Below are 25,781 nucleotides of genomic sequence, written 5' to 3' on the forward strand. Positions count from 1 at the left end.
GTGCATTGTGCCACATGCAGAGAAATGACAGTTTTGAACTGCTGAGTTGAACAATTGTCGAACACCGTGAAAAGCGATGTACTAGGGTGCACAACGATCAGGAATTCTTTTCTTTTGGAGGCGAATCTAGTTCCTTATACCCATTGGCAGGACAATTTGACTTTGTTATTAAAGTTATAAATATGCGGATCTATGATGATATTAGGGAGTCCTTCATTTACTTATTATCTCCATTGTATTGTTTTAACCTGTTTTTTTTTATAACGAGGTTCGAGTGTACATGTAAGCCAAACCAGTGAGGCAAGGTCGTTAAGTGTGACACTAGTGCCTGGTACTATTCTTGAGAATCAAAAATAAGCATTAATTGGAACTGCAAACAAGTTCAACTTTGCTTGCACATATACCCCAGTGCCACCCAGTAGCTCCTAGAAATAAATCGCATTCAACGTACTACAGCTAAATAAGTATTTCCATAGCATTTCACTTCGCAGGTGCCATTACATCTGGAGCAACTACAGTATGTTTGTTGTAATGGTTAACAGTAAATATCCGAATTTCTGCACCAGTTAAAGAAAGTGCGAAACAATGTAGGCTTAACATCTCATACTTTAAGCTTGCATTTGTACAAAGGACATGACAATAAATTGGACATGATACTAGTTATGACCACGTTGCAGAATAAATCATCCTTTCTTCTGCAGCTTTTGCCGTTTCCTTCCATGCAAGTATGAATCTAGATAGAGAAAACAAGACCATTAAGCTTCGTTTTGACAATTCACATATAGAGAATGTGGCATTAGGCTTTTTGATAGCAAATCTCCAGAAGTGATGGAGGAAGTCACACTGCCTCTGGCTTCTTACAAGATGGACGGACACAGTAACACTAGTTTAGAGATTTTAACTGCTGCTGAAATAAAATTGCAGACTGCTGCTGGAACAAATGAGCTCACACTAGGCAAGATATTAATACAATAAGAAGGTAACAATCTGGTGATGTTGGAAAATAACTGTGAACATAGTTACGAATAAGACAGAATTTGAAAGAAAGACAAACTTAAAACAAGGAGCAGCCGAACACGGAATACCACTTTAAGCTAACGTTTTGACAAAGAGACTTGCCATGCCAGGGAGGAACTGATTCTCGTTGCAGCGTTTTCATGAATGTAGAAACGATGGAACCCAGCCTTTCAGATACAAACACCAGGAGAGAAGCAGACGGACACACGCTGGGACTAGCAACAAGTTTAATGAAAAGAACCACGGATAAGTTTGCAGGAAAGCCAGATCGCGCATGCTTTTGTCATTTGTCCGTCTACTTCTCTTCTGGTATTTGCGACTTAAAGGCTGGGTTCCATCGTTTATACAAGTATGTACCAACAGGCCCAGCAACAGACTCTTCTACGTTTTCATGAACGTGTATCTCACTCACCCCTATGTCATAGAGTAAGAAAATAGGCCAGAGCGTGGTGTGGCGTAGCTATCACAGAGGTAGTAGACACATCAAAAATGGTAGGGGGAGAAACGTGGCATATATTACTCTGTACCCTGATCTCAATTATACGTTTCTGTTTTGTTTGCCAACTGTCTTTTCCTTTGTTAAAATAATCTCGAGAAACTTACTTACACAGTCACGAGCACATTTCAAGCCAAGCAACATTAAGGGTGAACCGTACCTCCGATGTGCTGGCATTGCGCTGAAGTCACATGAAGGCAAAGTTTTAAAGAAATTCTCATAAACTGCTGCGACACCTCAACTTGGGTAATATTACAGAAACTCTATGGTTGAGGGAGCAGGAAACGTTTCATTGCACTTTAGAGATCACCTACTGCCACAAAAAATTTGATGAGTTGGTTGAACTACAAAAAACTGCAAACCTTTAGGTCTTCTTCCTTCCATGACAGGACATGTGGGCCAAGAGTTTCTCCTTCCGCAAAAAGGTTGCACTGCAGTGCACGCAGGAAAAGGGACGCTCTCCTGTGTGGACCTGCAGATGCTGTTTCAGGTGGGCACTCTGGGTGAATGTGCTTCGGCAAAGGTGGCACTTGTAGGGGCGCTCTCCTGTGTGGCTACGCAGATGGCGCGTACGGTTGTAGCTACTAGTGAATGTCTCCAGGCACAGATGGCACTGGTAGCGACGCTCTCCTGTGTGGCTGCGCACATGCTGTTCCAGGTGGGCTTTCTGAGCGAATGTCTGCGGACAGAGGTGGCACACGAGCGACTCGCACTGCTCCAGGGACCCCAACGCTGAGGAACCTGCAAAGTCACAGAGAGCACCGAAAGTGATGCAAATGAGGCATCGCACAACTGAACTATACTGCTAAACCTGGTAATCAGCCACACTTGTAGGCCAAATACATGATAACCTTGGACAACTGAACCCACATATTACTGTTTGGGCAACACTGCAGTACCTGTCTCACACAATTTCCTATCGCTCTATGCATACAAATTCCTGCTGGCAATACATAGAGGTTGAATGTGGCATGAAATTTTGACATTATATACCTAAATATATGAAAATTACTTCCTTCTATTTACGACTGCATCACACACTCAGCTATAACACTAAAATGACACTTTTTCCGCACCAAAATGCACCAGAATGAAGCCCTTAAATTATATTAGAACACGCCCAGAATACAAAATGAAAAATATGAATACGAATGAAAGAAATTTATCTAATAGAAAACGAAAAACCTACGCTAGAAAAAAAAAAGACATTTAGAGAGGTTCGAATGGCACCACATTTGCTGGTGAAGGACAACACAGCCACACTTCTGTGGATTAATAAAAAGATTGTTTACCTTTACCGGGGCACTGTAAACAAGTACTAAAATTATTTTATTACTTTCAGCAAAAGCAAAACGAAACTACAAAGTACTGAATGGAACTAATCCACCAGATTGTGTTTCTGTCACTTAAACTAATGCAAACACACACAAACCAAACAAGGGAAAATTTCATACTATGTATTACCTTGCCTAAACTACATTCTCTCCACATTGCAAGATAAACCGGAGAGCCAACTGATGTGTTAGCAGTGTTTCCCTTTTGATAAGGCAAAACGGCTGTTTTGCCGCTTGTACAGATCGCGCCACTTGGCATTACTTCGCACCAGCTGCTAGATCTTGTGCGTTTTTTTCACCGCTGTGTCACCAACGACAGTCGTCACGTTCGCCCCTTGTTTGTTTCACCTCCAACCACAGATGCTTGTGCTGTACATCGCCTTCAGCAAATCAGTGTACATCAATCTTCGTCGTCTGCTTCAACTTCCACTGCAGATACTTACATGTGGATATTCGCTCATCATGAACACTTTGGATAAATGTTCTCGCTCGAAATCCGCACAATGTTTTCACATGAAGCTCCCGCTATCTCCATTCCACAGTCTGTTCACGGTATTATAGTAGCAACTGGACCATCAGGAATACCCAGGCTTTTGCCAGATTTTCCGCATGCATATATCATGCATATATCACGACACAATGATTATTTGAAAAAGAAAAGAGCACTTAAAAGACAAAATAAATGGGACCAGGAATGCACTATAACCAGAAACTAAACCTGCAACTACATTCAGTTTAGCAGCTATGGTCTTAGGAACATGGAGCCAGCTCTTAGGAACTTCCTTGCTTCACAACCTAAACAACCCATCGATAACGGGACACTAAGAGGAAAATTTTAATTTCCTTTGCCATATCCGCACAGTCACCCGAGAATAAAGGTGTTCTTGGCCTCTCTAATTCACCATGAAACGAGCTTAACCTGAAACCATTACATGCGTGACGAGAAATCATCCTCGAATTCGACAAAACATAGGAAAACCAATGCGTGCTAGCTGGAGGCTGCAACCATGAGAGAAATAATACAGTGTGCCGCGACAACTGCATTGCATGATCAGCGTTTGAGACAAGCTGGGATCGAATGAAAGCAGCTGATTTAAGCTTGCAAATCTGATCCACCAATCAAGCAATACAAAGCAAATTTTTAAAATCGGACAAACATGCAGCTTTCTTAATTTCTTGTGTGCTATGCAGCCCTCTTTGGCTGCGTACGAGCTGCTTCTCAAGATGGCAATTTATTATCCGATTTCAACAGCATGTGGTGCGCTGTATTTGTGCAAGCACCTTGGAAAAAAAAGGAGAGGAGGCGCAGCAAGGCAAATGCATGCTACGTGTGCCGAGTGCAAATGTGTCCTCTGCATCATTACCACAACACAGCAAATGCATTAGCAAGTGCCAGAGTCGGATCTCCTGCACATTTTACACCATGGTTCTCTGTGAGTACACTGCAGTGTCATTTTCATTACCCTGACAATTACAGCTCAGTGGCTGCTAAAAAAGTTTTTATGATTTCTGTAAAATGATGCGGCAGCAAGCAATTGATGAGAGCAAGCCCTCTCATCAATTGACGCCCTCTGATCAATTGATGAGAGGGCATCTCTTCAGCAGCACGTGCTCTAATCTGAGGATGAGAACTTGAACAAGACTGCTAGTAGCTATATTCAAACGCATATTCCTTCTGACCGACTACTTTGCACAAATCCTTCTCACAGACTGCATTTTTCCAATGGCAATACTTTTTCTAGAGTATAAGAAAGAATAAGTCAGGATTAACTGACAAGCTATATTACAGATCAAATCACTTCCAACTTCAACTCATGAAATTGGTTATCCCTGTGCAAAATCCCTTGTGCAGTTTCACAAGAACAATTAAAGAATAAAGAAATTTACATGTACTATTAAGCACTGCTTTTCTCATGAAAAATGTAAATATCTTGCTATATTGGAAAGGCATGAATCTGTCTTGATGATCCTGTCATGTCTGGTCTGCCATTATGAACTCTTTGCTAGTTAAGCAAGTCATCAACCCTTAAACCGAATTGGCTTAACAGCACAAAATGAACTTCACACTGCATTTGCAAAGAGAAAAAAAGAACACTCCTTCGAAGGGATAAAAACCTCGAATATTGAAAATTGTCATTTGATGTAGAAATGCCAAAAAAGTTTATCCATACAGATCAGTAGATTTGAAAACACTGTTTATACCGTGTGGTAGAAGACAAGCTTTAACCTGGACCGAGCAGTCTTGCTCGAAAAAAGTTCATTCCTGCTTGTCATTTCAAATGAAAAACTCGTCAAGCTCGCTGGTCGCATTTTCTTATTTTATAGCTATTTGTTCCTGAAGATATCTTGACACATAAATTGGATGCATAATTTTTCAGTTAGGAGCTACATCACAATGTAATATTTTGTGTGTCAGAGACTATGGCATTAATCTGGATCCATAAGACCCTTCAGAAATAATAAGGGGAAGTTAAATGAGACTGACCAAATAGGCTAATGAAAGGAAGCACTTTAGCTAATGTTGACTGTATTTTGGATCTTAATAATGTTTCGACCAAATTGAGCCCTCGCTCAAAAAATGTAGTATGAATGCGCATGCACAAAGCACCAATCATATCTTTCAATAACCAAGTTTAAATTTATAATACTTTCTTCAAACGAAATATTTTCCATGTGTTGTGCTGTTTTTGGATAAGCTGTGCCACTCTTTAGCACTTTTGAGAAAGCTATCCGCCCGTTAGAGAAAATTTATGACTGCATACGACTAGCTGCTGCATTCACTGTACCAGCTCCTGCCCATTGTTTATATTTATTTATTTGCTTATTCTGGAACGGGGGGGAGCAGCAAAGTGATATGTTCCTCGCTTGAAGGGTGGAAATAGTTCATATAGTGTTCATGGTACAACCAGCCCAGAAGGTTGTCATCAAGTGAGGAATGCAAGTGTGATAGAAAAACAAAATATCTTACACATACAGATACACTCTAAATCAGAACTCCATATGTTTTTTTGGAAATTTCAGGTCATGAAGCAATGTTGTTCATATTTAATAAGCTGTCCCCAATAAATCGTACATTATATGCAGAGGCTTCATCAAATTGCAATATGTGACTGGTTCTAACTCATCTCATGAAGCACCATAACGCGATATTGATTCAGAGTACACAGGCACTTGTCACCCGTTGGCCATTTGTCGAGGATGCATGTATCTCACATCAGTTGCTACCTGGATGGTGCATAATAAAGGCAGTGCGTTAGTGCACATTGGTAATTGTAGTTTTAGTGTCACAGCACACCCACTCGTAACTTGCAGCTACAGATTAGCCAACAAGCACTAGGAGCGAGTACAGAGCTTCACATAAATACCCGTTAGATTATTCTGGTTGTACAACAGCGCTGTACAATAGAGGCGGGAATAAAGCATATGAAAATTGCTATGAACTTGTCATAAAGCATAGTATTCATCACAACACTTTATACAACAGTAGCATATGAAATATATTCACTAAAGTAAACAATACTAGCTTCTCAAACAGCAAAAGAGAAAAGTAAGTGATTTCCATGCATGCTGTACAGTACTACATTAATGACTATTTATGGATACCAGTAATATGCAACATAAACATAAATGCAGTACAAGGAACCAAATTCAGAACTGGGGCATAATATACAATAAAAAATTGTACTATACTTGAAGACATGATAACACATAGTTAACACATAGAGGGCCAATGTTCAAATGAGCAAAGCATACATATAACACCTGCTACTCTTTGTTTGCGAATTACTAATCAAATAATTCTGTTTTCAGAGGCAGCAGCAAAATTTCCTCTCATGGACAACTATGGCTATAGACCTTTTTCAGCCCACAAAAAAAAAAAAAACGGTAAATAATTAATTTGGAAGCTCACTATGTCAAAAATCTGGCTATAAGGTTATGCAGGGTATTTGCAAGTTCTCATGCGATTGCATGAGAACTGAAGGCACAGTGGTATAGAGGGCACAACTTGAACATATGCTCACACTGCCAGCCTGGCTAGCGCCATCACACATTGACAAAATGTACAAAGTAAACACATATACCACATCGACCACATGACTACGTTGTGAAGAGTGTCATCCTTTCTTCTGTAGGTTTTGCTGTTTCCTTCCATACAAGTGTGAAGGTAGGTAAAAAGAGCAAAACTATATTACTTGGTTGTGACAATTCACATATAGTGAATGTGGCATTAGGCTTTTTTTGATGGAAGACCTCCAGAAGTGATAGAGAAAGTCACTCTGCCTTTGGCTTTTTACGAGGTGGATGAACATAGCAACACTAGTTTAGAGATTTTAACTGCTGCTGAAATAAAAATGCAGACTGCTGCTGCAACAAATGAGCTACCACTAGGCTATGCACTAAGAAGGTGACAATCTGGTGATGTTTGATGATAACTGTGAACATAGTTACGAACAAGACAGAATTTGAAAGAAAGACGGAAATTTGAAATGGTGAGGAGTAGCCATACGAGGAATGTTGCTTTATGCGAACGTCTCGACAAGGGGACTTGTCGTTGTCGGGGCAACAACTGATTTTCGTAGCAGCATTTTTATGTACGCGAAGCTCACTCTCCCCGTCATAGAGGAAGAGAATAGGCCTTAGTGGTGTACCATAGCTATCGTAGAGATAATTGACATATCGGAAATGGCAGCGGGAGGCACAAAACGAATATAGCGTATCTCAGAGTGTATATTTATGACTGGACTACTATTTCATGGGTACCTGCTGACATCTATTGTATATACTCGTGTAAGGGCCGCACATTCTTTTTTCACAATTTTGACATAATGAGGGCCTTACACAGGACCGTGCCTTCTGGTCTAACTTTTGCACACCCTTGATCCCCAGATGTAACATTGCATTAGAGGTCAATGTGCAGCAATCGTCATCTAGTAGTAGTGCACGGAAGTACACAGCGCGCAAGAATTCGCCGATACACGCACAGTATCGGGGCACCACGGGCGATTGCTTCTTTGTTGGAATTTTTTAAACAAATTTTAGGTTGCCAAGTTGGGAGGGGGGGGGGGAGGGCGGCCCTTATACAGGTCATACAGTACTTGCACGCATGTTGGCCCTCCGCTTCTACAGCAATAAATACACATAAATAAACCCGGTGCTTTTCTTTGGTGAGATGATATCCATAAGTGTAGCGGACCTTCCCACCTTAACAGTTGAGAAATACTGCAGTAGTGGAAGCCAGGAAATAAAAATTCACAGGGTCTCTTATGCTGATAAACTAAGACGCCTTGGAGGCAAAAGCCCTAGTACTGTTGCATTAAAGACGGACACATGACTTACACATACCTCTTAATTTGCTTAGTCCCCCCTCTTAATTCCTATGGTCGGGGGTTCAATTCCTACCCAAGGTGGTGGGTTCGACTCCCACCAAAGGCCGTGGCTTCCACTGCCCCAATTCGCCTCCCACCAAAGGTCGTGGGTTCGAGTGCCTTGACTCTATCCTAATTAACAGTGCCTGAATTAACTTCGCCTTCATTAACCACAAAGGTCATGAGTTCGACTCCCACCAAAGGTCGAGGGTTCATAGCCTTTTTGTGCCTTTCATGTTTCGTGGTGATGCATTTTCTCTCAAGGTCAACTGACTAATGAGATATATAAGGCTTTCACCTTAACAAATATTCGTGAAAAATACTCAAATGGTTGTAGTATTCAAGATCCCCCTTTTTAACTGTGTATTTAAAAAAAACTTCACAGACATTATTCTCTAGGAACACTGAACAGGCAAACTGCTTTATATAGTGGTCATAGGAAGAATGAATAGCGGAACAAATTAAAATGTTCATGAATTTTTTTCATGAATCCTGACACAAGGTATGCTGAAATTTGAGTTGCCGTTATGCATGGATTCTGTGAGAGAATGGCACTGCGCTGGTAGGTCAGAATAATAGTGCGCATCCAAAAATTAGCCTTTGAAAAATTGGTCACCGACTGCATTTGTATTCTTTTAAAGAAGTTTCGCCCCCTGAACTGGCCACAAATGATGATGATGATGTGTTGTGTTTAGTGGCGCAAGGGCCAGATATGGCCAAAGAGCGCCATGCAAGTTGTGATGTGTAACAATGATATGTGCAATGGGCAGATGAATTGCGATACGACGTTACTTGGCTGTAAAAGGGCCTAAAAATCAGTCCCTGTAAAAGTGCGTAAAATAGATAGGCATTAAAATAATCAACATGACAGTGAGGCGTGCTGCGACTATAAATTGTATGTTATAGCACGACCAAAAAATATTGACGAGTACGGAGCTAGCACTACCGCCTCAAGAGGCCCTTAAAATGCAAGGGTACGGAGGCGTGTGCTCTACAAAAAATAGTATCACAGGAGCACCCTCTAGTAAGAGAGCGCGCTACGACATTCCTGGGCTAATAACATCTAGCACTACATCATTTAGGCAGCTAAGAACTGTTTTCACATTAAAAAATTGTTCTGGGCCCAGGAACAATGCTGGGTGCAATTGAACGTGGTAACGAAAGGCTTGGGCAAAGTATTTTTTCCACTTGGCTTCTGCTTACTTCAGGGGCGTAGCCAGGGGGGGGGGGGTCAACCCCCCCCCCCACTCACCCACCTTTTGCTCTCGTCGCTTCGCGCTGACATAAATCATAAAACCGGTGCTACTATCACAATTTCATTCCTGTGCGCTTCCGTTTGGGTTGGTAATTTACAGCGAATCATGTCTGTATATGGACAAAACTGTCACGGTGTTTGTCAAGGCTATGACACTCTGAAGTTTTGGGCGAGAATGTGGCGGCCGCATTCTGAAGCAACAAATGCGGCAGCCGCATTTTAGATGATGGCGAAAACGCTCGAGCACCCGTTTACTTAGATTTAGGTGCACGTTAAAGACCCCAGGTGGTCGAAATCTCCGGTATACATTTCCACTGCTTCCCTTCAGGTGCCGGTTAGGCTGCGCTTGTGCAGGATCTGCGCGAGAAACGTCTCTTGTTTGCGATTGCGCCCCTACGGAAGGCTGGTAATTACTGTTGTGTTGTTGAATCCCAAACCAGCAATTACGGAAGGCTGGTAGTTGCTGTTTTGTTGTGGAATCCCAAACCAGCAATGTACTGTACACACGAAGGGGTTGATGACAGCAGTGAAATTCCTCCGACTCGCAACAGAATGCACGAAACAGACAGCCGACAAGCATGAATTACTGCTGTGCGCAATACAGCGTAAGTAAACTCTTGTTGCAGGCGCTGACAGTTCTCATAGGAGTTCACGCGTCCTGAGAAATTGATTATGTGCACGATGCACTGAACCAGACCGGAGTTCATTCCTGCATCACTAGTACACCAATCAGTCGAGATTCTGTGAGGTACAAGGCCGCTTCCTGTTTGCACCAGCGTAAGTGAAGCAGAAATAAGTTGCACGCACTACTTAAAATGCGTACACATGCCATATCTATGCTGTGCGGTGAAATATTCTGTACAATTCTGAATCTGTTGACGCAAAGGAAAATGACGGCTGCACGCTCGCACACAGCGGAAGACACAGCGGCCCATGCACTTGCCGCAGGAAATGCAACCCTCTCGTATGAGGGAGCAGGGCGACGAAAGCTTCGAAAAAAAAAAAAAAAAAAGCCTTACGCATTTTTGCACGTATTTAAGTTTTCTAGCGCAAAGACGCAGCGAACAAGCTATTGCTATGGGAGTAGGTATAGCCTGGTCACACACGCATTTTCACGCGTATAGCCGTCCTTGACTTGTGAAACACACTTCGCCCCGACGAGGACGACGCCATCTACGCTTAAAGGAAATTAACAATTAATGATGTCTTCTCCGATCGCACGGGTCGTCTCAATGATGCGTTTTCGAAGACTGGTCCATTCCATGGTGCGATGAGAGACCGTTGCTCCAAACGCCCACTGTACCTCTCGTACTTACTGTATTTACTGAGCTTACTTTACTTTTGACTTAATTTCTTCACAAGCACACGCACACGCGAGGGGGGGGGGGCAGTCCCATGTCTTTGATATACATGTATAGAGTCTGCTTAAACTACCGATATTTATTAGCGATCATGTGACGTAGAGGAAAGCAGAAGCTTGCCCCCTCCCCCCGAAAAATTCTGGCTACGCCCCTGGCTTTCTTACACTCCACAAATACATGGAGGACGGTGAGCATTTCACCACATCTTCCACATAGTGGAGGTTCGTTGCCAGTGAGTAGGTAATTATGTGTACCAAATGTGTGTCCTATACACAGTCAGCAGAACAAGACATCAATGCGCCGCGTTTTTGTTATGGAGGGCCAAAAACCCATTTGTGGCCTAATCACGTGAAGCTTGTTATTTGTTTCTGCGTCCCACAAGCGTTGCCAGTGGCTTTGCAGTCGTAAAAATGCCTTCAGGTCTGTGACAGGAACAGCAACAGTAGGAGTAGCTTGCGCTGTAATTGTAGTGGCCATTTTGTCTACTAACACATTACCTTCAATGCCCCTGTGGCCAGGTATGCAGCATATTATCACATACTGGTTGAATACATGCGCTGTACACAGAGCAGAATACAGCTCAATGAGTATAGGATTTTTGTGTTTGCAGAATGACATTAGGGCGTTTACAACGCTTAGGGAGTCCGTAAATATAACTGCCTTTTGAAGTTTTCATTTCCTTATGTGCTTCACAGCTGACAATAGGTGAGGCGTAAACTCATAAAGGCTCATGGGAAACGTTGTCTGCTCGGCGCTTCCGGTTCAACCGCTCACGGTTCCGGCACACGATTCTCTGTTCGTGGGGCCGGTCGCGCTTGCTCTCTGTGCACTTTCATCACAAGGTATCGCCCACGCTGCAAATATCTAGAGCCCGTGACGGTCGCATCGATGACTGACCATTATATCTGAGCATAGGCAGTCATTCAAAATATTTTTTCTAGCCGAATCGACCGAACACGTGAATTAGGTATGCGTGCTGTCGCAGTCGCGGGTTTATCTTGAATGACGAATCGCATTTTCTTGTTCTCAAGTGAATTCTGTTCGTGCCAACGACAGAACCCACCATAGTTTCACTGGCTTCCATATGCACAGTAGTGGAATGGGGATCTGATTTTTTTACTTATTACATCTAAGTTTAACTAGGCTGATTTGATCAAACATCCATGGTTTAGTAGTGGAGGCGTTAGAGGCGGGCAGGCGGTTCGAATCCATAGCTTTTTATGGGCACGAATGTCTTGGAAACACATTTAAACGAATACCTTGCATAGTATAGCGACCTTAATTTAGTGCTCGATGCAAGATGAGCAAGGTGTAGTGGGAGAATTTAAAAGGCGTAGACAGTAATTTTTCTCGTATATTTTGTGAATGGTGCACAAGACGAGAAACACTAGCCTAACGATCACAAAGCTGCAATATTACTTATAAAGAGACGTCGAAAGCATATTAAGACAGACTCAAGCGTGGGCGGAAGTCAACTGCAGTCGACGAACGCATCTAGCATGCCTCACGTTCCATATCTTACATAACTATCACAAAGTGTCCCAAACACAAGGGGTATACTGCAGTTTTTGATCGCGTTAAAATGTGTTATAAATTTCTTTAAACTTTTATAACAAATGTTTTGGTGAAGTTGCAGAAAGACATACTACGTTAAAACATTGTTAAACCATGTCGATCGCGTGGTTAACGTTTGGTTATTAAGCATGTTCCATGAAATATTAGCATTAACGGGAAAGCAAGTTATTTTAGAAAAAAACACATGCATGATAAACGTCGCAAAACCTATAAAGGTTCGCTGTAAAATTATATAAAATTCCTAGTATGTCATACCAACTTGTCCAAGCATCTACGTTATCAGTGGTATAAAAGTTCGAAAAACTAAACGTGTGGAAGGCATTTTTTTTTAAAGGAAAGTCAAGGTTCTTAGCTGTGCGCGCTTGCTCAACGCGATTTATCAAGGACTACGAAAGGCAAACACGTTAGTGTATACCACGGGCTCTAGCACAATTCTGACATTCACGACTGAAATGTTACAAGACCACTCACATCGTTGATCCGAACAGAATTCACTTGAGAACAAGAAAGTGCGACTCGTCATTCAAGTAAGCCCGCGACTGCGACAGCACGCATACTCAATTCACGTGTTCGGTCGATTCGGCTAGAAAACAAATATTTTAAATGACTGCCTATGCTCAGATATAATGGTCAATCATGGATGCGACCATCACAGGCTCTAGATATTTGCAGTGTGGGCGATACCTTGTGATGAAAGCGCACAGAGAGCAAGCGCGACCGGCCCCGCGAACTGAAAATCGGGCGCCGGAACCGTCAGCAGTTGAACCGGAAGCGCCGAGCAGACGACGTTTCCCATGAGCCTTTACGAGTTTACGCCTCACCTATAGTGCATAGGCCTCAGCCGTAAAGATACTTTTTTCCGGGTGCAGTACACCGGATTCCAAAAGGGATGGTCCAATGGCTGCATAATACACCCCGTCATGTGACTTAGAAGCGTCTATAAAACTGTGCATGTGTACTTGGACTGGAGTTCAAGGAAATGCATTTTGATATGTGCATCTGGTGTGTGCTTAGTGACCTCTACGAACGATGTGTCACACTCTATGAGCTGCCACTGCCACGGTGGTAAGTTTCGCTGGAGCAGCCGAACTGGCCACAAATGAAAAGCCACAAGATTATTGGTGTCAATGCTATAATTATAAACATGCTCTTGAAACGGGAATTTTACAACAATATTGTGAATGTTGGCAGCTATGGCTTAGCTCATAACCCCAATCAGGCACAGGCTGGTAATTACAGATCTCATCCCACCTCAAAATTACAACATGGGTCCATTGCACTTGACTGCTCTCCCACAGATCTATGCAGTGCCAACAAGAAGGCCCGTTAGTCGATCGCTGTAGAAGTGCCATACTCCACAGCCAGGCCTCTGGCATCAGTGAAGGTACATCACAATTGTGAGACTGGATGCAAAAAATGAAGGAGCGGGATAAAGAAAAATGCTGTGGATATATATTTCCTGGCTGTACAAGCCATGTGCTTCTGGCGCACAAAGTTTTTCACGCACAGAAGGCAAGTAAACACAACTGATTCAGAGTAAGGGGAACAAATTCCACAGTCAAGAGTCAACAACCTATAAACACCAGTCATATGAGCCAATGAATACAGAAGCAATGCCGAGAATTCGTTTTGGCTGCGTAGATTGTCATCCCTGTTTTTTCATTTTATTCTTTTTTTCTGATTATGAATGACAGGTCGGAGTCATACACAGGTAGGAGCGGTGTCTTTCAAAGCAATCCAGGAGCTAGTCAGCTACTAATCTCAGCTAAATTCCATAAAATGTGCACAAAAATAGGTGACATAATTTTATTAAACTTCCTTCGTAAGGTCATGTCGTAATTCATATGAAAAAAGAAAAAAAGGAAAGAAGCATAAATTTATAAAAATGATAAAGCCTGCCACAGTGCTGTGTTAATCTCGTGTTACTGTGCAACCCATACAGCAACCCCGACAGCTGTGTCGGGGTTGCCTTATGAGAACATTCGTGTATGTTTCAGTAAGGGTGTGACAAACATGACACCGTCATCAATTCAAACAACCCATGTGACACAAGTACACTTGCATGACACCTTGATCACCAGTCACCGTGTCCAACTATCTTGGCAGGTAATTCAGGCCACAAACCGCCCCCACTACACCATTTCAATACTGCTTACCAAGTCCACTTGGTATTCCCACACGATATATCATGAAACATCACCAATGGCTTCTCAAAAGTTCCAGTGCCCACTTGTTCATGTCGTTGCATTGCTGTGCAAATACCAACTGGCATTATGGGGTCGGCTTATGCCTAACCACAACTGTGACACTGGACGTTTTAAGCTAGAGAAAAAACTGCAATTATTACCAGCCTGACATCACTTGCCACAATGGTTTACTTTGTAGTAGAACAGTGTGTAACATGAAAATCTTGCTGTATTAGTAAATAGCAAGTTGCTATTTAAACATAAACACTTCAGCTACGAAGAAAAATTATGTCAAACATGAACAGTACCACCAATCTACTGATAACCTTGCAAGAAAGATAAACTTGGCGCATACTACTATGCCCTGGTCTCAATTATAGGTTCTTGTTTTGTTTGCTAACTTTCTTTCCTTTGCTAAAATAATTTTTAAAAGGTTATTTACATAGTCACGAGCACATTTCAGGCCAACCTGCGTTCATGGTAAACCGCAGCTTCGATATGCTGACATAGCTATGAAGTCGAACGAAGGCAAAGTTTAAAGAATTCTTGTACACAGTTATGACACCTCAACTTAGGTAATAATACAAGAAACTCTATGGTTGAAGCAGCAGGAAACCTGTCATTGCACGTTAGAGATCACCTAATGCCATAAAAAATTCAATGAATCGGCTGACCTACAAAAAACTGCAAGCCCCCGAGACTTTTAGGTCTTCTTTCCTGCATGACAGGACATGTGGGCCGTGAGATTCCGCTTCTGTGAAAAGGACGCATTGCAGTGCACGCAGGAAAAGGGACGCTCTCGTGTGTGGACCTGCAGATGCCGTTTCAGGGGGGCACTCTGGTTGAATTTGCGTGGGCAAAGGTGGCACTGGTAGGGACACTCTCCTGTGTGGCTGCGCAGATGGCACGTAAGGCTGATACTTTTCTTGAATGCGTCCTGGCATAGGTGGCATTGGTAGGGGCGCTCTACTGAGTGTGTGCGCAGATGCCGTATACGGTCGGAATTCTGAGCGAACGCGCGCGGGCAGAGGCGACACTTGAAGGGGCGCTCGCCCGAGTGTGTGCGCAAATGAGCCGTCAAGTGCGACGTATACTTGGTCTGGTAAGGGCACAGCCGGCAGGAATGCAGCCGGCTGTGCATGGACACGAACAACTTGCACTGCTCCAAGGACCCCAACGGCGAGGAACCTGCAAAATCACAAGAGCACATGAAAGCGATGCAAATGAGGCATTACACAACTGAACTAGATTGCTAGGTGTGGTAATCAAAAAGGCTTGCCACACTTGTAGGCCAAGTACATGATAACCTAAGATTACCCAACCCACACATTACTGTCTTGGGAGCACTTATTTCACGTCGCAATGCGGCACAATGAAACCATCATCTGATATTTCAACACACATATAAGAAATGAAATGTGAAAGAAATTTATCTAACAGGAAATGAAAAACATATGGTAGAAGATAAAAAAATTTATAAAGGTTAGAACGGCACCACATTTACTAGTGGAGAACACAGCCACATTTCAGTGGATTAATCAAAAGAAAGATTGTTTCCCTCTATCGGGGCACTGTGAACAAGTACCACAATATTTTTATTACTTCAGAAAAAGCAAAATGAAACTACAGAGTACCGAGGGTAACTTGTCCACCAGTTTGTCTTTTTGTCACTGAAACTAACTCAAACACACACAAATCAAACAGATTTTATCAGGCTGAATCCCATGCTATATATTACCTTGCCTATATATAAACTTTATTTGACTGGAAAATATTTTAAGCAGCGGTGGTCGGAGCCTCTCAGTCCAGGGCCACACTGGCCTCTGCCGCCTGCCTGACCTGGCTAATTAAGGACTTATGTACTGCAAAGTCGGAACGGGCGAGCTGTGCCTCCCACTGCTCCATTGGGATATTAGTTGGCCTATGAGGGTGCTTAGTACACTCGCAGGTTACATGGAGTTTAGCAGTTTTAGATGGGGCAATACCCCGTTCTGTATTTTGCACCAATCGGCGGCCTCTTCCCCGCTAAATTGTGGGTGAGGTGGCGGGTATTTTTTGCGAACTCCGCGCTGATGAGTAAGGATGTCTTTGACATTTAAATTGATGGCATTTTGAGACGAATAGTTTGACGGGTTGGGGTTCGAAGAGGACGCCATCGCTCGATTAGTACACGCTCGAGCTAACGTGTTCGCCTGTTCGTTCCCCTGTACCCCCGCATGTCCCAGGCACCAGAGTAGGCGATGGCGGTGGTTGAACGATTTGGGGATTATCGCGAGGCTAACCGCAGTTACGTGCCCCTTGAGAAACATGCAACATATGTCTCTCGGGAGTCAGTGACCACGACCGAGTCTCTTTCCAAACTCTACGTGTGAGCGAGCGCGATCACCACTGCTAACATTTCGGCCGATGTGGGAGAGCCCACCGTGGTGGACGCGGTAATTTGCTGCTGGCTGATCGCGTTCACAATTGCCAAGGCGGACCTCCTTTGGTAGCGCTGCCCGGTAGCCTCTGCATACGCAGCTGCATCCGTGTAGTACATATTGTACCTAGCGTTATTGGAGTACATCAATTGAATATGTTGTGCGCGTGCTTTGCACCCTTCCTTGTTGTACTCAGGGTACATATTCTGGGGAATTGGAGCTACTGTAATTTCGGATCTCACCGAAGGAGGGAGAGGTACGGCCTTTTCAGTGAGATAAATCCTTGCCTAAACAACATTCTCTGCACATTGCAAGATATACAGGAGAGCCAACTGATCTAATAACAGAGTTTCCCTTTTGATAAGGCGAAAGGGCTGTTTTGCCACTTGTACAGATCGCGTCACTTGGTGTCACTCCGCACCAGCTGCTAAATCTGGTACGTTTCTTTCACCACTGTGTCACCAACCCCAGTTGTCGCATTCGCCCCTTCCGTTTGTTTCACCTCCAACTATAGGTGCTCGTGCTGTACATCGCCTTCAGCAATTAAATCAGTGTACATCAATCTTTGTCGTCTGCTTCAGCTTGCACTGCAGACGCTTACGCGTGGATATTCGCTGTCATGATCATTCTGGATAAATGTTCTCGCTTGAAATCCACACAAGGTATTCACATGAAGCTCTCACTATATCCAACCTGCAGCCTATTAGTACTTTTAGTAGCAAATGAACCATCAGGGATATCTAGGCCTTAGCTAGATTTTCCACATGCATATATCACGACACAAGTATTATTTGAAAAAAATTAATAAAAAATGGTGTGTAGAGTAATATCGTAGCGAAGATCACTTAAACGACATACGAAATGGGACTACAAACGCACTATAACCAGAAACTAAACCTTCACCTACAGTCCGTATTGCAGCTATGTTGAAAATTTTTTTCTCATTTAAATTTGCTTTTTCCAATTGCCCGGCAATACTGGTAAATTTTGCGGCCTCGTGCGTCTAAGAAAAATCTATCGGCGACTACTCACTTGCATAAAAGGTCGGATTTCAATATAACGAAGTAAATTGACAATTTTACCGACTTCGTCATATAAAGGTTTACCTGCATTTATGCAATGCAGCACAAGAGCATCAACTGATGTTTCAACCCATGAGGCACACGAAATGAAATATGAATGAAAGAAATTACATGAAAGAAAATTAAAAACATTAGGTTAAAATAAAAGAATAAATAGCATTTATAGAAGCTGGAATGGCAGCACAATTGCAAATGGAAAATGACATTGCCACATTACTGTTTATTAAAGAAACAGTTGTTTCTATATTTGCTCACTTCAAACTTATTTCACAATTGTATTGCTTTTCTGTAAGTGCAAGCAAAATGCAACTGGAAACTGGTGAAGACAGCTTATTCATCAATTAGTCTTAATGCCACAGACACTCACACACACAATGTAAGCTAAGCAACAGGTCTCTAAATATATTTCTTTTACTGAACTATGTTACCTGATAGTACAATACATGGTCTATTTTGTGCCCTGATGATTACCTAACAGCCACTGTAACAAAACCCTTCTTTTTTATGATTTCTGTAGAATGACAAGGTAGCAAGGAGATTTGCCATTGCACAAGGTCAAGACAACAAAAAAGCATACAAGGCTATAAGTAAACTGCCATGTCATTATTACAATGGTAAGTCAATCATGTATCAAACTGCTGTGTCAAGTAACATAGCAAACTGGTGGATGCTTTCCGAAAAGAAACTGGATGCTCTGTTGGAGAACATCTGTAACAGAACAGAAATCTCTGTCAAAGCCAGCACAAACATAAACAACATACAAACAACGATTTCCCCTTCGTATTGAGAAACACATTCAGATTGGGGACACTGTGCTACACTTTACAATAAATTATAATCCCATGTTGTATTACGACCAATTACTCATCGAGCTCATGCAAAAACTACACTATAAGGTTTTTTTTTTTTTTTTTTTTTTTTTTTTTTTTAAGGGTACGAGCATCATTGTTATGCACAAAACTTTTTATCTGCCGAAGTCTCGATCACAACACCTCCTTCTCCAAACACCAAGTGTCTCAGCGTTCCTGCCAACGTTCATACAGCCCATCAAAAGTCTAAATGGTTAGTACTGGGAAGGTTCTTCTACAGTCACTGAATATGACATCAATATGTCCACATGAGTTTAAAGAAAATGATTATAAAAACAATAATCCACTGTCACTGAGCTTCAAGCCAGCACATAAATACTCACTAATGTCACATAATTAACTTTAATTATGACTTCCTCAGCTTACTCACTTGTAAACAACTTTTGATGCATGTTCAGGCCACATCATAAGCTTTTCTTTATTTTGGTTAGAAACAATGTGATCGACAATATGTCCAAACTTCCACAAGTATTGCTGTCACTAGGTCAAAAACACCAGTCTACATGCTTGTAGCCTAAGAAGATATTAAATGTGCATTTTTGATCAGCACAATCTTCCTGGCAACGCACACCAGCTCGCATCAATTCTGACACTGCCACAGCACGTTTCACTGGTTTGCATCTGACAGAACAATCCAGCGCACATGCAACGGTGCTAGGGTGGCCACAATACCCTAGCTGCACTGTAATGTGCTTATTTCGATGATGAATTGAGGTGCATTTCTGTGGCCCACCTGATGTGGCCTAATGCAGCACGCACTTCTTTTTTTTAAAACAAAATTTAGCATAGTATCACTGCTAGTGGTCACAATTTTCGTGATCCTGCACAAGTTTTTTTCCATAGGGTGTTTCTTTTTTTGGGAGGGGGGGGGGGAGGAGGTTGTATCTGCACGAAAGATCTATCAACACATGTGAGAACATTCCTTCAACACAGCATGCTCTAATTTTAGGATGGCAACTTTGGCAAATTTGCCACAAGTTAGTCCTGCACAAATGCCTTCTCACAGACTGTAGCACAACAGCAAGTATACGATGAACTGCGATATTTTTTATTAGAAACCATAGGAAGGGCTCCATGCACCAGCTGAATCATGGATAAAACCACTTTCGATCTGAGTGCAACTCCTGGGGACGTATTCTGAAACGTTCCACTTCAGCGATAATTCACCTTTCGCCTTCAGGTGTGCGCTGATTGGCTGGTTGAGCAAAATTGAATGACGTCGGGCTCAACCAGCCAATCGGCTCATCCAATTTTCCTAAAACAGCCAATCAGCGCGTGCCTGAAGGCGAAATTGTCGCCTAAGCGAAATATCGCCGAAGTGGAACATTTCAGAATACGTCCCCTGATATGTGACGTCAGTTTAAAAGACCTGTGTGGTTTCACAGTGAGGCACAAAAATATAAACACTTGCATGTAACAGGCACTGCTTTTCTCACAGGTGCAAATATGTTGCGAAGGAAAGACACGGATAAAAGAACGTATACTGATGCTCCTCTCACTTCTGGTATGCCATTATGGATTCCTTCTTAGCTAATTTAGACAAGACATCACAACACTGAATCCTAGCTGGCTTAACACAGCATGAACTGCATGCTGCAAGTGCAAAATGTTCTAGATTATTTTTGTGTGCTGCAGACCAAGTGACCATTAACAAAACACTACTTGTAAGACACCAAAACCCTGGAATTTCAAAATAAATGTTCGCCATAGAAATGTTACAGCTGGAGCTACATGGTAAGTATTTAATTTGGAGCCATCAGTGCATGTGGACACTTGTAGTTTAACTGCCAGAGACAGCTACTGGCAACCAACAGCTACAGACTCGCTAAAATGCATTAAAAGACAGCATGTCTGTGTAGGGTGTAAAAAGCAATTAGAAAGAACTATTTCTAGTACCTGATTCAAAATTGTACAACAGAGTATGCAATGAAGGCATATAATGGTTGCCTACAAACACAGCATAAGAACCATACATTCATGGCACTTTCAACAAAACTACAGTACAAGAAATCTGTTTGCTATAATAATGTGAACAATACTCCCTTCTCAAGAAGTAAAAAGAATAGCAATGCTAGGTACACTGTGCAGTAAAACAGTATTGACAATTAATGAATACCAGTAAAGTGCAAAGTGAAAGCAAATGCAGTTCAAAGAACCAAGTTCACAACTGAGACAAAATGTACAATGCAAGAAGGTGCTACACTTGAAACCAGAGAACATGTAGCCTTTCCTGAGATCCAGAAATGCTTAATGTTTGTGCAGTAGCTTCAATTCTTTGGGCTAATTGCATCGCTTTCTCTGAACACCATAAAGTTCAAGAAAAAAAGAGTAAAACTATGCATTGCTAACATGCTAGCATAATCATGTGATGATAACCGCAATGTTAAAGGACACTGAAAAGAAACATTTATCAACCATTATTCACCCGGCTGTCGCCCCCTTCTTTTTATTCCTATATAACCACTATTTCAGGTAACCTTATGTTATCTTTTACATTTTGCCTCCATCGAAATGCGGCCGGGATTCAATCCCGCGATCTCGTGCTCAGCAGCACAACACCTTAGCTGACTGAGCCACCACAGCAGGTAGGTAAAAAAAAGCTCATTATCTCATATGGCCAGCTAAATTCATTACGCGTTGGCAACATGCACAAGATACACATATACCTTAGGTCATGGTCTTAATAAAGCTGTAGAAAGACAACGCAAATCTATAAGGTTACTTAGGAGAAACATGTCGATAGTATTAAACATATATAACTAACATTCTGTGCACTCAACAGAAAAATGGGGTTTACAAGGCACATAGGGCTAATATCCTTAAAATAAGGATTAGTGTCTAAGGCCTGATTCCAAATTTAAGCTGAGAGTACATGCTCTAATATCAGGTGTCACCCTTAGCAATAAATGGCACATATATAAGGGTGACAAAGGTCTAGCGGAGAGAATAAGCATAGAGCACAAGACATATGATATATTGGACAATTTCCACAATCCTGCCATAGCCCCCAGCATATGCATCAATATAAATAAACACACAAATAAATAAAATGTAGCACAACAAGAGAAGAGAAAATGCATGGAATGCAGAAAGGGCATTATGAACCTCGTCATCTGTACCGCGCTTACTTCAGTGGCAAACAATGAACTTGCCCAATTTAATCTGTTGGCTCGCATCTAACCACGCATTTATTTGAAGAAAATGTACCAATAGCAATCTCACTGCATAACATAGATTTCGGAATGTGTTTCAAAAAGTAAAAAGTGCACAATGCCCAGACTCGCTCACATTATCTCTCAACAATACATAATCCAAATGCTACAATGTTGGCAACATTGAAAGAGGGGACTGTGGTGGAAACCATGGCTTCAACTGTGGACGCTCCTGGTCAGCAGGCTGCGGCGAGAAATCAAGTGTTCAGGCGGGATGTGCCCTGCTAGCCATTACTATTCTGGCTGCTGCTTTGGCTGTGGTCTTGGCTGTCGGCTTCCCTGAAAATAATAATGCAGATGCGGAGCTTTAGTGGGCACGCACATGCACCTCTTTGAAGTTTCCAGATTCCACAGACAGGGTTTTGAAGCTGCAAGAACACTGGCGGCACCTGCGTGAAGAGTCCAGTTGGTAGCATTGTACATATGCCAGAACATTACCACAAGCAGGTACTTTAGGTACAATGCAAAACCCAGAAAACTTTTTCCTACAGCTGCTGTTACTTTTGTTTCTCTTTTGCGAAAACTGAATATAGGTGTCATTAGAACAAAGCAGCTCCTAGAAAACACACCCACATATTCTTTTTGAATATGCGTTTGCCAGATCAACACTGTTAACAATTAGTCTATTGTACCTGCCCAGGCGACACATAAATTCCCACAGATGATCCCAAGAAGAGCCACATGTCCCTCGACCTAATGAAGATCTATCGTGGACTTCCGAGCAACGTCCTAGCCAGCTAAATCCGAAGAATGCACCATCAGTGACGTGACTGGAATACGGAATCGGCACGTGAAATAACTTCTGCAAATGAGCATCAGGAGATATCATGCCAGATGCCTATACATTTGCTTCCCAGACGAGCATCTCTAAATTTTACTTAATAATTAGGTTGTCCTAACAAAGATGTCCAATGAAAGTCACACCAGGGCCTTTATTTGGCCTACACAATAATAGTTGGCCTCTTAATAGTTTTGTCTTTGAGTCTCCGAGAAAGAAAAACATAATTTCTTATATGTGCGCGCAAATAACCCAATGAGATAACGTCTCAAGCTCATGCATACACTATAGTTTGCGTACTTTCTGATAGCGCTAACATTGAAAACTTTAGTTAATTGAATACAACAAACATACACAATGCTATGCATTGCACACGTGTGTTATACACGTTAGTCGTACAGAGGTAGGAGCGGTGTCTTTCAAAGCAATCCAGGAGCTAGTCAGCTACTAATCTTGGCTAAATTCCATACAATGTGCACAAAAATAGGTGACATGATTTTATTAAAATTACTTTCTTCGTAAGGTCATGTTATAATTCATATAAAAAAAGAAAAAAAGGGAAAGAAGCATGACATTTATAAGAATGATAAAGGCTGCTACAGATCTGTGTTAATCTCATATTACTACGGAATCCACACAGCAACCCGACAGCTGTGTTATGTTACCTTAAGATAACATTCGTGTATTTAAAGTAAGGGTTTGACAAACATGATACTGTCATCAATTCACGTGAACCATGTGAGAATGGTACACTTGCACGACACCTTGTTCACCAGTCTGCACATCAAACATCTCAGCAAGTGATTACACCCCAACCGCTGTGTTATGTTACCTTACGATAACCTTTGTGTATTTTGCAATAAGGGTGTGAGAAACACTATACTGTCATCAATTCCCGTGAACCATGTGTCACCAGTACACTTTCATGACACCTTAATCACTAGTCACCGCGTCCAAATATCTTGGCAGGCAATTCAGGCCACAGGCCGCCCCCCCTACACCATTCCAATACAGCTTACCAGGTCTACTTGGTATCCTCACATGATATATCATGAAACATGACCAATGGCTTCTCAAGAGTTCCAGTGCTCACTTGTTCGTTACACTGCTGTGCAAATACCAACGAGCATTATGGGGTCTGCTCATGCCTAACCACCAGTCTAATACTGGACATTTCAATTAAGCTCGAGAACAAACTGCGCAAATAATAACAGCCTGACATCACTTGCCACAATGGTTTACTTTCTAGTAGAACAGTGTGTAAGATGGAAATCTTGCTGTATTAGTAAATACCAAGTTGCTAAGTAAACAAAAGCACTTCAACTACGACGAAAAATTACGGTAAACATGAACAGTACCGCCAATGTACTGGAAACTTTGCAAGAAAGATAAAGTTGGCGCATACTACTATGCCCTGGTCTCAATTGTAAGTTCTTGCTTTGTTTGCTAGCTTTCTTTCCGTTGCTAAAATTATTTTTAAAAAGTTATTTACATAGTCACGAGCACATTTCAGGCCAAGCCGAGTTCATGATAAACCGTAGCTTCGATATGCTGGCATAGCTATGAAGTCGAACGAAGGCAAAGGTTAAAGAATTCTCGTACACAGTTACGACACCTCAACTTAGGTAACATTACTAGAAACTCTATGGTTGAAGGAGCAGGAAACCTGTCATTGCACTTTAGAGATCGCCTAATGCCATAAAAAATTCAATGAATCGGTTGACCTACAAAAAACTGCAAGCCCCCGACTTTTAGGTCTTCTTTCCTGCATGACAGGACATGTGGGCCCTGAGATTCCGCTTCTGTGAAAAGGACGCATTGCAGTGCACGCAGGAAAAGGGACGCTCTCCTGTGTGGAGCTGCAGATGCCGTTTCAGGTTTGTACTCTGGGCGAATTTGCATGGGCAAAGGTGGCACTGGTAGGGGCGCTCTCCTGTGTGGCTGCGCAGATGGCGCGTAACACTGGTACTACTCTTGAATGTGTCCTGGCACAGGTGGCATTGGTAGGGGCGCTCTCCTGAGTGTGTGCGCAGATGCCGTATACGGTCAGAATTCTGAGCGAACGCGCGCAGGCAAAGGCGACACTTGAAGGGGCGCTCGCCCGAGTGTGTGCGCACATGAGCCGTGAAGTGCGACTTTTGCTTGGTTTTGTAAGGGCACAACCAGCAGGAATGCAGCCGGCTGTGCACGGACACAAGCGACTCGCACTGCTCTAGGGACCCCAATGGCGAGGAATCTGCAAAGTCACAGAGAGCACATGAAAGCCATGCAAACGAGGCATTACACAACTGAACTAGATTACTAGATCTGGTAATCAAAAAGAGTTCTCACACTTGTAGGCGAAATACATGATAACCTAAGATTACCCAACCCACACATTACTGTCTTGGGAGCACTTATTTCACGTCACAATGCGGCACAATGAAACCATCAACTGATATTTCAACACACATATAAGAAATGAAATGTGAATGAAAGAAATCCATCTGACAGAAAATTATAAAAGTTACAATGGCACCACATTTACTAGTGAAGAACACAGCCACATTATTGTGGATTAATCAAAAGATTGTTTCCCTCTACCGGGGCACTGTAAACAAGTAACACAATCATTTTATTACTTCAGCAAAAGCAAAATGAAACTACCAAGTACTGAGGGTAACTTGTCCACCACTTTGTCTTTCTGTCACTGAAACTAACTCAAACAAACACAAATCAAACAGGTTTCTTCAGGCTGAATCCCATGCTATATATTACCTTGCCTAAACTACATTCTCTGCACATTGTAAGATATACAGGAGAGCCAACTGATCTAATAACAGTGTTTCCC

General features: G+C 42.3%; 1 protein-coding gene across 1 annotated transcript in view; it reads right to left on the bottom strand.

Annotated features, from left to right (window-relative positions):
• The window catches only part of LOC119431909 (zinc finger protein 596-like), a 53,060-nt gene extending 28,294 nt beyond the window's left edge, over positions 1-24,766 (bottom strand). Inside the window, exons 1-2 of the mRNA XM_049657208.1 lie at positions 24,680-24,766; positions 2,087-2,254 (exon numbers count right to left, since the gene is read on the bottom strand). Coding sequence (XP_049513165.1) covers positions 2,087-2,254; positions 24,680-24,722 — 211 coding nt within the window. The 5' untranslated portion in view covers positions 24,723-24,766. The remainder of the gene's footprint in view (positions 1-2,086; positions 2,255-24,679) is intronic.
• Positions 24,767-25,781: the final 1,015 nt, after the last annotated feature.

The sequence above is a fragment of the Dermacentor silvarum genome, chromosome 10 (assembly GCF_013339745.2).
Source record: "Dermacentor silvarum isolate Dsil-2018 chromosome 10, BIME_Dsil_1.4, whole genome shotgun sequence".
Lineage (NCBI taxonomy): Eukaryota > Metazoa > Arthropoda > Arachnida > Ixodida > Ixodidae > Dermacentor > Dermacentor silvarum.